Source organism: Capsicum annuum, chromosome 10 (assembly GCF_002878395.1).
Source record: "Capsicum annuum cultivar UCD-10X-F1 chromosome 10, UCD10Xv1.1, whole genome shotgun sequence".
NCBI classification, from domain to species: domain Eukaryota; kingdom Viridiplantae; phylum Streptophyta; class Magnoliopsida; order Solanales; family Solanaceae; genus Capsicum; species Capsicum annuum.
Genome location: NC_061120.1, coordinates 201,444,312 through 201,459,605, shown reverse-complemented (window position 1 = coordinate 201,459,605; position 15,294 = coordinate 201,444,312). Strand labels below are relative to the sequence as shown.

At 29.2% G+C, this 15,294-nt stretch overlaps 1 protein-coding gene across 4 annotated transcripts; it reads right to left on the bottom strand.

The window, feature by feature from the left end:
- Positions 1–11,475: 11,475 nt before the first annotated feature.
- Positions 11,476–14,745, bottom strand: LOC107855235 (dirigent protein 17). 4 transcript variants are annotated; one of them, XM_016700232.2, is made up of 2 exons: positions 14,433–14,745; positions 11,476–12,247 (listed from the first exon to the last, which is right to left on the bottom strand). In XM_016700232.2, the coding sequence occupies exon 2, from the start codon at positions 12,224–12,226 to the stop codon at positions 11,783–11,785; it is 444 nt and encodes a 147-aa protein (XP_016555718.1). In that variant the 5' UTR covers positions 12,227–12,247; positions 14,433–14,745; the 3' UTR covers positions 11,476–11,782. The 4 variants fall into 4 exon arrangements, with proteins under 4 accessions (XP_016555718.1, XP_016555719.1, XP_016555720.1 ...); XM_016700233.2 differs by having other exon boundaries at positions 11,476–12,292; positions 14,591–14,742; XM_016700234.2 differs by having other exon boundaries at positions 14,591–14,742.
- Between the last annotated feature and the right edge of the window lie 549 nt (positions 14,746–15,294).

Here is a 15,294-nt window from a genome sequence, read left to right as displayed (position 1 = left end):
ATACTACACTCCTTTGATGAAGGAAATTCGGCTATTGTGTAGGTGTACAAGACATTAGACTCTCTTTTCAAGAGTCAAAAGTCTTCTAACAACTTTTCACCAACTTTCACTTTTTTGGCTAGACAACTCTTTGAGATAGTTTGTCCCTTTCCTCTTTTATCTATCCTTGAAAAGTGTTTTGCACCCTTTTGGTATCTATACTTTTGAACACCTCATTTTCTTTTACTACTTTAGTGTTGTCTTGAAAATGTTTTCAAGACAAACACAAAGTCTTATACTTCTTTTATCTCTTCGAGATCAAACAACAACGTCTTCACACAACACAAGATAAACACTAAGAATACAAACTTTGAGTTTTCAAGTTCTAAGGTTCAAGTTGGACCTCCCAAAAAACAACAACACCTTTTCAAGTTTAAAGTCCACAACACAATACCAACAACACACCTTTAAACTTCAGATTTCACCACAACAACACAACAAAAATATTCAAATTTTAACCAACAACACCTTTTTTTTGTTCTTTTGGGATCAAACACCTTCTTTTGGATGAACTTTTAAGATGAATATAACAATATCCTCAAGAACACACCAAGAACATCAATCTTTCTAACTTTTGAACCGATGATCGGAATGCGATGAAATTTTGAACCCAAGGCTATTTTCAACTTCTAAACACATTTCAAACATCAATTTGTTCAATTTCTCAACAAAAATTTCAGCTCACGAACCCACCTCTCCTTCTTCAAGTTTAAGCCCATAACAATGGTAGAAGAATCAAATCAACTCAAATTTAGCTCAAAATTGAACCCAAGACTCCTATAGTGTTAAAGAACAAGAATCCAACACTAAAAATACAAGAAAACAACAAAATCAAAGACTCAAATTTTGACCTAGGGTCAAAAACGAGAATAGTACTTTTTTGGAATTTTCAATTTTGACACTTTTTTTTTGTGATTTTCAAGATAACAAACCCAAGATTGACTTCGTAGGAATGAAATCAAGCTCAGTTTTGATACCAAACGGTATCTACAACACCAAAACAGTCCATAAGTGACCTGTAAATTCCCGTATCAAGCAAGACACAAAATGACACAGGGAAGCAAACACAAACTTAATGATAAAGATGATAGATAACTTGACACAAGGGAAACATGTAAAGTAGTAACTAAAGAGTTTATTAAACTCTAAAATCCCTACAAAATACGTTAACAAGCATCAAGTTATTATGACGATACAAGAACGGAGTCCACCACTCAAGCACCAACGTTTCGAACAAATAAGCAATCACAAGAAATTCCACCCTTGAATGCTATCCTAGTTATAAGTTTTGGTTTTGTGCCTCAAGGAGAGAGGACTTGGTGTTTCAAAAGTTCAAGACTTAAAATAATCATCAACTAACCCTCAAAAGACCTATCTTGTTCTATTTATATTACAAAATAAATTAGACTTAAAATGATAAAAGTGCCCCTTTAACGAAAAGCCTTCAAAGGCCACCCCTCTAGTGTAGAAAATGAGAAAATGGACAGCTTTGGATGTGTCTTTGGTCCATCTCACGTTTCAACATTGGCATTCCTTGCACGATCCTTTGCTGCACTTGCACACACGTTAAGCTTCATAATCACACTTGTATCAGAAAAGGAGGAAGAAGATGTTGAGTGATCTGATGAAGACTAAAATCAAATACACAATGTGTGTATGTTTGTTAGGTAGATTATGGAGATATATAGCAGTCAAAAGGGCTAAAAAAAATTAATTAGGCAATAAGTGAATTTTAATAATTTTCTTAATTACTCATATAATTTCTTTGGCTAAAAATGAATACTAATTAGTAAAGAAGTTGATTTTAATGATTTTTTTAGATTATTCATAGAATCTAGTTTCTCTAAAAAGAATATTAATTAGGTGATAAGTCAATTTTAATAGTTTCTTAAATTAGTCATCTAATCTCTTTGCTGTAATAAGGAATATTAATTAGGTGATAAGTGGATTTTAATGCTTTTCTAGAGTCGTCATATAATTTATTTGACTATTAAAAAATAATATTAATTAGGTGATAAGTAAATTTTAATGGTTTTCTAGATTATTCATATAATCTCTTTGGCTAAAAAGTAATATTAATTAGGAGATAAGCAAATTTTAATAATTCTCTAGATTAGTCATACAACTTCTTTCACTAAAATATTACATTTATTAGGCGATAAGTAGATTTTAGTGATTTTTAGATTAGTCATTTAATCTCTTCTTTACAAATATTGAATCTAATTTTTTGTGTGACACTTATCTGATGATTTTTATATTTTTATTTATCATTTTTGAAGCTATATGTATAATAACACGGAACGGTACTTTTCATTAATATAATAAAAGATTTTAAACATGTTTTTAGTTAAAATTTGTGTGGTAAACAATCAATATATAGTAGGATTCCTTTTTCAATTAATTCACTACTTAACAACAATGGCATACCAATTGTAATTTCAAAGGTAAGGATTGGGGAGAATACTATAGTGTACACATATTTTAACCCTACCTCAAGAAGGTAGAAAGGTTGTTTCCAAATGATCCTTAGTTCAAGTAACGCATATAAAAGCAATTTAAAGATAAAATACAAAAGTAAAGTAGATATAAAAAAATCATTGTGAATAGCAATCAGAAGTGGAATAGTAACAGAAACAAATAAAGCTATCTTTGAAGCCTTATTATCTTTTTGTATGAATGAATGTTATGCTTTTTAAAAATTGAAATGAGTTATTAGGAATTATAGATTTATATGTATTGATGATGTATTTTTTAATATATATTAATTCATAATCTAGAATAAACTTATTATTTTGGAAGCTACATAATAAATAATTTAGGATCATTATTTTTTTTTTGAAAAAAAAAAAATCTTTAACGTGATTGTAGTTGAAATTCATGTGATATACTATCACTAATACAATTTTTTTTTCAACGAATTTGCTAAATTCATATTTATTAAGCATTAGCGTTCAAAATTTTCTATTTCACTCCAAGGAGTTGCTCCCTAACGAACCCATTGCTCTGGTTCTTTTTTCGCGAATAGTTTTATATTTATTTTAGTAGGCGTTTGGCCATGAAAACTGAAATTTTTTGAAGTTAGAGTTGGAATTGGAGTTGAAATTGGTGTTGTGTTTGGTCATGTCTTTTTTAAAAAAAAAAAATTAGAATTTTGAAAAGATTTTTATAAATATAATTTTATATCCCCAATTTTTAAAAGGGAACAAGACACCACATAGCCTTTTTCAAAACAAATGACCTAAGTTTGGGGTAGTTGACAATAAATGGTCACTCGGTCAAAGTATTGTCATATAATGGCCATGGGCTGCTTCAGCTCTCCATTTTTCTATTGGGTCAGTTTGCCCTTTTCAGTATTTTTTTCAATTTGGGCCATTCGGCCCCTCTTTTAAAATGTTTCAGTTTTTTTTGGAAAAATTTCATAAGTAGCAAACTTTAACTCATAATTAGAAGTTTTATAGCAACTATTTCATAATTACGAATAATAGCAAAATTATATTTTGTATTTTAGGTAAAGTTTTCTATATAAATACATATACAAACGAGATTTACTTTCCTTCTTTTACTCAAATCAGTTGAGCTAAAGAAGGAATAATTACCCAGGTATTTAAAGTAGCAAATTCTTTTGCATAGATTACTCTTCTTTTTTAAAGCATTTAAAGCAATAAATTCTTTTTTCATGAATTACTCTTACTTAAACTAGTAAATTTCTTTTCCAAATCAAACTCAAAAGATTATTATGGAATTTCAAAATTTCAAAATAAAGCATTATTACTGGTTTTTTTTCTCTTTCACTCTCGTATATCTCTAACTTTTGTTGTTAGCTTTTTTTCAATCTTATTTTTTTTATCATTTTATTTTTTATTTTAATTTCTTTTTTATTTTTTATTTCCACTTTATTTTTTCTCTTTTATTTCTCTTCTTTTTTTTTCCCTTTTTTTGTTTTTTTTCTTTTTCATTTTTTTTCCTTTCTCATATTTTTCTTTACTAGTAGATATCTTTTCCAAATCAAACTCAAGTCTGAAGATTATTATCTTCACGATCTTCAAGTTTTTTTTCATCTTCTTTTTTATCTTTTTATTTTTTTTATATTTCCTTTTCTTTTTCATTTTTCTTTCCATTTTATTTCTTTCTTCTATTTCTCCTCTTTTTTTTTTCCTTTTTTGTTTTCTTTAATTTTTTTTCATTTTGTTTTTTTTGTCGCATATTTTTCTTTTTCTTTTCCTATTTTTGTGTTATACCCTGTGATTTTTCTAGCCTAAACTCGTCCCGAAAATGACAAGGAGTAGCTTCTAGAATGAGTGATATTTATTTCATGTGAAATTCTTTAGATTTGGACCTTTAATGGCGTAGGAAATTGAATTATCTTTCCTACGATATAAGATTCACCTAAATCTGATAATCGGGTAAGAAGTTATGGCTATTTTAAGTTTCAGTCGTAAAGCACCGGTATTTGGGTCCTTAGCGCGTCGTGGAGAAGCTTAAAATCATAATTGTCAGTTTTCAGTAAGACTCCGTGATTTTAGTTCATCGTGGGGAGGCCTAATTTCTCGTTTGGCAATTTTCAGTGTCACTTCGCAATACTAACGCGTCGCGCCAGTGGTCGAAATGGCAAAATTAGAGGCTCCGTGATGGTGACGCATCACGAAGGGAACCCAATTTCCACTCGTCCTTTTCCCAGTGAGAGATTGTGGCGCGTCGTAGTGGCCCCCCAGATTGAAAAAAAATCATTTTTCAATTTCGTTTAAGAATTTAAAAGGCTTATTTTGGTAAATCCCCCAACCCCCAATCAGTCCAGAAATATAAGATTACTCAAATATCAAATCACTTTATGCCATATTCATCATTCTCCTCAAAGAAAAACCCTAGTTCATCATACTTCCTTTTCAAGAAACTTAGAACTTTTCCATTAATTCTCTAAGATAGTCCAAATTTAAGGATTCCCAATACAAGAACATTAAGAAGCTATCTCCAAAACATCAATAGGAATCCAAGATTTGAGTTTCTCATCAAAGATCATCAATTAAGGTATGTGGGGTTTGAACAAGGATAAATCTTTCATCCTTGTACCCAAAACTTTACTTTTATTACAAATTTATTGCAATCTATATAATTTTCCATGTATTTCGAGTTAGGGTTTATACACATTACTGTTATTTGCATGATTATGAGATTTTCCATGATTTAGAAGTTGAATTACATGACTTTATTCATATTTCTATGCCTTATGCAGTAATTTTCAGATTTTAAGATGATTTATGAATGTTTACATTACCAAGTATGAATTTTGAGATGTTTTAACATGAGATTGATGCTTGGGTCATTGGACCTCATTTTAAGATTGTTGTTTTAAGATTGTTCATGCTATAAGCACTCCATGACTAGATTATTTTCAGATTTTAGATAAAGAATCCACTTTATTTCAGAAGATTTGAGATTTAAGGAAAAAGCAAAGCATCATTGATTTTCTGTAAACCTTTGTATATGTTCTAAAGTGAATTTCTTAAGATTCTGAACATAAGATAGGGAGTAGTATTTAGCACCGAGATGGATAAGTTACAACGGTTTCATACGCCAAAACTACATGCCACCGTAGGTATAGATTATCAGATTATTCCCACTTCAACGTGGATGACTCAGATTGTGATCACACAGATTAGATTGTTCTATTCTGATGGAAAAGGTAGAATAGCCCTAATCTTATGGGGGCTGGTCGTGGGACACCATGGATGCTCACATGGTGTACATGTCGGTTAGAAGAACCTCCCAAAAGATCTCCCCTACTTTTAAACAGTTTTGTTGATTTGAAGCCTTTATATGCACAGAATAAGTTTTCAGACCTCACTTAGCCTATGTGATTTGAGAAAATAGAGCAGAACTACAGATTTCAGAACTAAGTGTGATGACTCACAAGATCTAGATTACATGTTTTATTATTCATGCTTTACTTCCAGATTTCAGATTACTCAAGCTTGCGTGAGTCATTTACATTTAGCATGCATGATTTTGTAAACTGTAATAATATTATTTACTTATTGCATACACCCCCATATACTCAGTACATCATCAAAGTACTGATCCACATATATGTTTATGTGCTACATAGCCTTATAATGTAGGTACAGGTGCTCAGTCTCAGCAACGTGATTGATCTTTGATCATCTTACCTACATTCCTTAGTTAGTGAGTCCTCATAGTTTCAAGGGCCTAGTTATTCAGATTTACAAGTTGCTAATAGATATGTCTTTACTCATTTCAAATAGTTGAGTCAGCTGAAGCCTGTCCCAATGACTCTCTAGATTCAAATAGTAGAGGCTTGTCGAACTGTTAGATTCAGATTTAGACCTTTGAGTTAGTATTCAGATTTTCAACATTTATTTTATCAGACTTTTTGAGATTTAGTATGATTTAGATATACTCAGAAGATTTCAGACAGTTTTCCGCATATGTTATGATTTTTCATCTACATTTCCCTATTTTGAGATTCAGATCTAGAAAAGGCAGCCAAGGTTAGCTCAAGACTACTTGTAGTTCGGAGCATCGTGTGGTGTCCCAGAAACTAGATTTCGGGGCGTTACATTTTGTTTTCTTCTTCTTTTTCTATTTTTTATTCTTTTATTTTCTTTTATTTTTACACTTCTATTTCTCTTTCTTATTTTTTTCCTTTTTCACTTCTTTTTTTTTTGCTTTTTTCTTTTTCTATTTTTTTTAATCTTCTATCTCTAGCTTTTATTTTTAAAAGAAAAATATGTATATCACATACACATATTCAAAAATATACAAAATATATAGTCATATAGATTTGGATATGTATTTACAGACCAAAACATACATACACACACACACAGATATATATATATTAGACACAAAAAATTTATAACAAAAAGGATAATTATATACATATACATATAGGTAATCAAAAAATACATGATAATATCCAGATTTGTATGACAATTATCTATATTACATTGAAAAAAATTACATATAACTCTGTATATGTATTTACAGAATACATGTGTGATCCATATGTATATTACCATACAAAAAATACAAATATGATTCTGATATGTATTTACGCAATACATATTAAATTCATATTAAACAGTTACAAATATAACTATACCATATATCTTTTTATGTATTTGTAAAATACAAAGATGACTCATATAAAATAAGAAAATATAAATGCATATCTTAAACAGTAACAACTACAACTATGTATATAACATATAGTTAAACCAAAAATACATAATACATATCATAAACATTAAAAAATACTAAAAAATATATATATGCTACCCTCTAAAAAAAATATATCAACAATAACCATACGTATATAAAAAATATATATATATACTACACATGAACCATAAGCTAATAAAATTATAAATACAAATCTCTTCGATTTTATCTCCTTGAAATCGTATTTAGAAGAATTTTGACCAACATAACTCGAAATTTTACATGATTCTCCCATTTTCTTTGGCTTTCTCTTTTCTTGGATCTTTGCATTTTTTGAGGATTTGGAGATGAAGCTTTTCTCAATCCTTTTTGTTTCATAATTTCCACATTTTTTTGGGTTATTACGATGCTTCGATCTCACCTCTTCTATGCTCACTGTTTCTTCGACTGAATAGGCGTAGAAACAAATTTAAGATCTTTATCTTGTGTTAATCCTACACAATCTTACAACAAAAAATTAACAAAACCCCAAAAAAAAATCGCAAGAACAACATTGAACAAAAAAATACAAAATTTATAGAATATGTGGAAGAGATAGCATGCAATAATTGTAATTTGATAGTTACCTTATTTAATGGAGCATGATATTTATCAACAATGTGAAAAAAGTGTGACAAATAGGTAAGAAATTGGAATGAAATTTGAAAATAGGCATAATTTTTTTTTTAAAAAAAGGCAAGATTAGAGAGGTAAAATAATGAAGTGAAAATAGGAGAGAGATAAAGTAATGTAGTAAAAATAGAAGGGAGGTAGTGAAACACGTGTGTTTGAAATTTATGGGCAAAAAAATATTATATTTGCTATAAACATTAATTTTGAGAAAGTATTGCTATTTGTTGTAATTATAATCTTAGGTATGCTACTTTGTGTAATTTTTTCCTTTTTTTACTATAAATTTTTTAACAAAAAAAATCTTTCTTTTTATTTAAAAAATTATAATTAAATATAATTTGATAAAAAAATATATAATTATTAAATAGAATATGCATCAATCTAAGATATATGTATAAAAACTGTACGAAATGTGTTAAGAATATCAATTAAATACAATTGTATAAAAAAAAATTATTGTAAAGAATATGTATAGAAATTATATAGTTATATTAAATATGTATATGTATAAAATGTACATAAAAATGTATAGAATGTGAATAGAAACTGTATAGTTTTTGTATAAAATACATATACATAGAATGTGTATATGAAATTATGTAGTTGTCGTATAAAATATACATCTGAATAATAATTGTAGCCAAAGGTCGAATAGAATGTTTATAAAAATTGGATAATTATTGTATAGAATGTGTAAAACAATCGTATAAGTATTGTATTGAATATATATTTTTTTATATGATCTGTATAAAATTTGTGTCATTATTGTATAAAATATGTATATGTATAGGATGTATATAAACTGCATAAATGTTGTATAAAATTTATATCTAAATAATTATTGTAGCTAAATATGATATAAAATGTGTATATATACAATTATTTGATTACGATATTCTAAATTTGTATTTTAAAAAATTATAAAATTTTATTTGGTTACGATATTGTAAATTTGTCTTTGATTATTTTATTGATAGGGTTAAAAAATGAATAAAAATATTATATAACAAGCAGAAAAGAATATACAGTGGAATAACAACAAAAATCAAATAAAATAAAAGGAAAATTTAGCAAATTGTCAGTGGTTCAAAATAATAGAGAGCAAATTTTTTTAAAAATTAATAGTGAGCAATTTTTTTTCTTTTTAAAAACGGACAGCAATGGTCCAAAATGAGCCAGCCGCCTAATTAGCCAATAAAATGGCTAGATTTTGAAATTTTGAAACATTGGTCATTCTCGTGTGATTGGTTTTGACTGATTAGCCATTTATGTCTTTTATCCTGTTTAAAAACTATCAAAATCATCCAACTTAACTAATTTATCTAAAATATACAATTAAATATGAGAGAAGATAATAATGTTGTCTTTGTTATTGGTGTGCATAAGGAGTCAGAAGAATGAACGGATTGAGGTTCCGTTGCATCATAAGGAGATTTTGAGGAAGAAGAAAGAGATTGAAGTTCCCTTTAATTTTGAGGTCTTTTATCGATGGAAGTAGGAAGAAGTGGGTAATGTGATAGTTACACATTTAACTTCGGTTGTTGGATGAAATTAACAGGATGTTTTTATAAAAAAATAAAAAATGATCATTTATAACAATAAATAAAGTTGAAATAGAAGTTGGAAAAAAGTTTTCATAAATAATTTGGAATTCTCATGGCCAAACACCCCAATTTTCACTAAAGTGAAATAATTTTTCAAAAAAAATGAAAGTCTTATGGCCAAACGAATTCTTAAATTCAAATGAGTGAATAAAAAGTGTAGATTATATGCATTAATAATTTAAATTTTCTTAGTATGTATTAATTAAATAATGTAGAATAAATTTATTATTTTGAAAACTACATAGATAATTATGAATCAGTACCTTGATAATACAATATAATATCTCTAATATAATTATAGTTAAAGTTCATGTAATATTTGATCCATAGTATAATTTTTTTTTTCGATGAATTCACTAAATACATACTAACAAAGAATTTAAAGTTACAAAACTTTTTTATTTGACCTCTATGAGCTTCACCTCAGTGAAACCATTGCATCTGGTTCTCTTTTGCAAATGAATTTTATGCTTTTTTTTGGTTGAGTTATATTTATTCACAATGTAATTTTTTGTTAATATATGTATCAATTAATAACCTAAAATGAATTTATTATTTTAGAAGCTACATAAATAATTTATGAATAACTATTTTTCCTTAACAATAAAAGGCCTTTTAGCATGATGGTACTTAAAATTCATGTGATATACTATTAATAGTACAATTCTTTTATTTCTATGAATTCACTAAATTCATATTTATTAAGAAATAGAGTCCAAAAAAGATCATTTGACACCAATGAGTTGCACCATAGCAAACCCATCACACTAATTTTCTTTTCTTTTTTTAATGACGTCTACGTTTGTTTTACGTTGAAATGAGTCAATAAAAAATGTTGACTTATATGAATTGACAATTAAAATGTTTTAAATATGTATTAACTATAATCTAGTATAAATTTATTATTTTGGAAGCTACATAAATAATTTACAATCACTATTTTCTTTTGATAATAAAAGATCTCTAACATAATTATAATTAAAATTCGTGTGATATGCCGTCCATAGTATAAGTCTTTTTTCGACGAATTCACATGATACATACTAATTAAGAATTGAGTTCAAACAAATATACTCGACTCAATGAGATGCACCCTAGCGAAGCCATCCTAGCGAACCCATTACGCCCGGTTCTCTTTTCGCAAATGAAGTGTGTTTGTTTTAGATAGATAAATCATTAAAAGGGTGTAAGATTATATGTATTCATGATATTAACTTTTTAATATGTATTAATTAATAACCTATAATAAATTTACTATTTTGAAAGTTACATAAATAATTTATGAAACACTATTTTTTCTTAATTATAAAAGATATCTAACATAGTTGTAACAAAAATTCGCACTGTATGCAGTCAATAGTACAAATTCTTTTCAACAAATTCACTAAATTCATACCAACTAAAATTAATGTCCAAAAATTTTTATTTGACTCCTATGATCTTTAAGCTAGCTAACTCATCGTGCCTTCTCTTTTTGTAGATGATTGTTTTGTTAGTTTTAAATTAAAATGAATCATTGAAAAGTATAGAATTATATGTATTAACAATGTAATTATTTTTTAATGTGTATTGATTAATAACCTAGAATAAATGTTAAATAATATGTCATTATAAATTAAATTACATTGCTGACATTAAACAAACGAAAAATTACATCAACAATGTGTAGATCTTAAATCTATATTGCACCTACCTTTATGATCTTTCTTTTGGTGCTTCAACAAGATCTCATTTGATCACAAAAGTTATTCACTTTTTATCAAAACATTTTTACACTTTATTTCAAAATTAATGTTTGGCCAAAAAAATTCCAAATATAATAATTTAAAGTTGTATTTCAAACTTGAAAAACAACTTATGACTTGCTTTCTCAGATCACTTTTCACTTTTGAACTTGTATGTTATTTAAAAAAAAAAACACCAAACACGACTCTATCTTCTATTCCTTCCAACAACATAAAAAAAATAAGAAATTGGAATGTATGGCTAACACCTTGTATTTTTATACTACTACTTAGAATGAGTACTTTTACACACAAGGCGCATGTTGTCGTCCATGCCTTTGGACTAATAACTGTTAAGCTAGTCGATAAAACTACAAAGATTCAACTCACCAGACTGCAGTTACCTACCATTATCCACAAGATGTTTCAGAATCCCCATGGCTTGCTCATGAAGCTCGATGAATGCTATTCTATTGATAGGATCTAAAAGTACTCCGTGCATGTTTGACATAACCGGGGTTCTACATAAAAAGAACGTTTTTCTTCACCATGTCTTAGTCATTTTTACACCTTATTTCTAGTTCTACCCCCGGATTTCTGAATGGATCTCTGCTTTCTCTTAATGATCTTTGTGGCTATTGTTTTCAATGGAATAGTAATGTCCAAAGGCCGAAGAATTTGTTCCAACTCATGCCACTCAAGATCTTCAATATCGCCATCTTCATACTTCACCCTGAACCAACCAACTTCCTCATCAAATCCAGTAACTTTCCCATAGTAATACTGGCCCCCAAACAACTTGCGAACTTCTCTTCCTTCAAGCCATTGAGCAAAACCAGCATTCTTATGTGATTCTGCACTAGTAACTACTGGGCAGGGGATAAAGGTGTCAGCACTTGAAGAAACGGGAGGCAACCCGTTAATAACAACAGCCGGCTCTCCAGGTATCTCAAAAACTCCAGGTGGTAAAGACTCCTCCATGTCACTTTCTTTGCACGAAAAATCCATTTCCAGCAGTCCTAATCAACCCTATGAATAGGTGACCAGGTTTCTGTTATATAATGGAGGTCCGCACTAACAAATAACAAAAAATTAGACTGAAAAATCAATGAATAAGCAAACAATAATCTCAACACTTGGTAATTGCTTCAATTCAGATGCTTTTCAGAGCAAAACTAGAAGAAAAAAGAGAAGATAATTTAACAAAAGCCTGTTAACAGCAAACATGCCATTTCAAACACTATGACTCTGCTAGATTCTGAGCAACTTTGGCAAGTATACTAGCTGGCAATAAGTGAAATAACGGCATGAGGAAACAATATATGTAATAATAACACTCTCCAACGACCCCGCGGATTAATTGCTAAGAGAATAATTTCTTGTATTTTTTTTATAAAACAGACATTTGATACGTGCTACCTATTGGCATGTAAAAGACCAAAAGTAAAACTGATGACAACAGTTACTTCTCATTGTAGAAAGAAAAAGATTTAAAGCCGAAGTACATTGCTAATCCGTTACTCACTTAGTCAATACTCTTCTCTTTGTCAACAACAATAACATACACAATGTAGTCCCCCAGAGTGGGGTCTGGGGGGTTGAGTGTACGCGACCTTACCCCTACACAAAGGTAGAGATGTTGTTTCCCACAGACCCTCGGCTCAAGGAAAAAACTGTCCAAAGCAGTCCAAAAAGAAATAATCGTATTCTTTTCTCTTTATCATTCTTATTTATTTGCAAATTTGAGGGAAATCCTAAAATATCAAAGCTACACATTACGTGAAAGAAAATCACGAACTTAACCTCATTCCACATTTTACATTGTATCTTGGGATCCCTTGTATCTTTATTAAAACAAGAGAAAAACTAAAGAAACAACACTTTCAAAGTCGGCAGCACAAATAACATAACAGCTATTCACAGGAAAGCTAAACTCATGCCAGAGCAACATTCTAACAGCTAACAACTTCTATCGACAAGATATTAGTATTAGTTACTAATATATGTACTAGAAGATATTAACTTTATTAAAACAACAACATACATAGTGTAATCCCACTAGCAGGGGTTTGGGAAGGGTAGAGTGTAAGCAGACCCCATCTCTATTTCGTAAAGGTAAAGAGATTGTTCCTAAAAGACCCTCGACTCATGTAACCCATAACAAATCAATGTTAAAAATCACTATATAGCATTCACGAAGAAAAAGAACACACAGTAACAATATCAAAATAGTGCGACAACTGAAGCAAAGAACGACAGTTATCACCACAAAACGAAGGACGAGGAAACTATGAGATTAGTGTTAATGCTATTGGAATGTACGGAGACAACACTTGACTACCTGCCAACCTTCTACTCTAATAATTAATCTCCAAAAACCCCATATCTAAGAGTGCAATTGCTTAAAAATATAAAACATTAGGAAATTGAAATCCATCATTTCATTTTTTTCTTTTATATAACATTGGTGTCCGGGCTAACTTGCGCTCCCCCTCAACTTAATTCAATGGGATACCTACCACCTCCCACCTCCCACCAGCAACCGTCATTGGGTACTATTAAATGGGAAAAGATAACTAAGTGTTTTTGTCTCTATTAGAAATAGAACCTGAGACAGTGTTCAACTAATTATTTTATTTTATTTTTTTGATAACTATGGTATTCGGGATAACTTGCACACACCCTAATTATTTTATTTTATTTTATTAATAACTATGGTGTTTGAACTAACTTGCACACACCCTCAACTAATTCAATGGATACCTGTCACCAGCAACAATTATTAGGTACTACTAGAAGGGAAAAGATAACCAAGTGTTTTTGTCTCTAATCGAAATAGAACGTGAGACATCACAGTGCTCAACCTACTTTAATTAATTGGAAGGATTTCACAAAATGACTTAAAATTTTAGTATCATAACTTTAATATACGATTTAGAAAACGATAACATAGCGGATAAACATTTGACCCTTTTTTTCATCCATATTAAAAGGGAGAAATGTTTTCACACTAATCCGCCGCCCCCCCCCCCAACCCACCCACCCACACAAAAAAAAAGAAGAAGAGCAGATAAAGAAAGACCATTAAACTGAAAGTTTAGGCACAAATTTGAAACATTTAATCGAACAAAAAAAAAAGCAATTTTAGTGAAATAACGATTTTAGGGAAGGGGTTTAGAGATTTTGAGTTCATGAGAGAAAGGAAGGAACTTACAATTGGGATTAATTGATCGGAGAGAGAGAGAGAGTCCGATGACGGCGGGGCAAAAATATCATAATGTAAAATTTAGGTGCCTTTTTATAATTTTAGTGAAATAACGATTTTAGGGAAGAAGTTTTGAGATTTTGAGTTCATGAGAGAAAGGAACTTACAATTGGGATTAATTGATCGGAGATATAGAGAGAGAGAGTGTCCGACGACCGCGGGGCAAAAATATCATACTGTAAAATTTAGGCGCCTTTTTATAATTTAGCTACTAATCAACATTGTAAAAGTTGCATAGGAATGACAAATGGCTAGGGGTGTTAAAAAATCTAATCCATTAATAAATTGAATGGACAAAAATATAATTGATTTATTGTAATTGATTTACTGGGTAATAATTTGAAAAAGGGATAAAAATAATACTTAAAACTAAAATAATATCATAAAAATAGCACTCACAATTAAATATTCATAAAATAGTCACTATCAATATAAGTCATGTACTATTTTCATAATCACTGTTTTATAAAATAGGTAACTTACATAAATTTCTAAATCTTTAAGTGATATACATAAAATCCCAACTATTTTGTTAATTATATTTTATCTCAATTTTTGAAATGGTGATACATATAAAAAAATTGATACATTTGAAACTAATAAAAATATTTATTTAAGGAAATAATAGATTATCTTTTATTCATTGTATTTTTTTTTTTAAAGATATCTAATTTTTCTCTTTTTTTTGGATTTAATTTAGGTGTTTTAATTATGTTTCTCTTTTTTCATCTTTAATTATGAAAGATATGTTTTTTTCGTCTTTTTCTCTTTTCCCGTCTTTAATTTCGTCTTTAACTTTAGTTTACTTTTT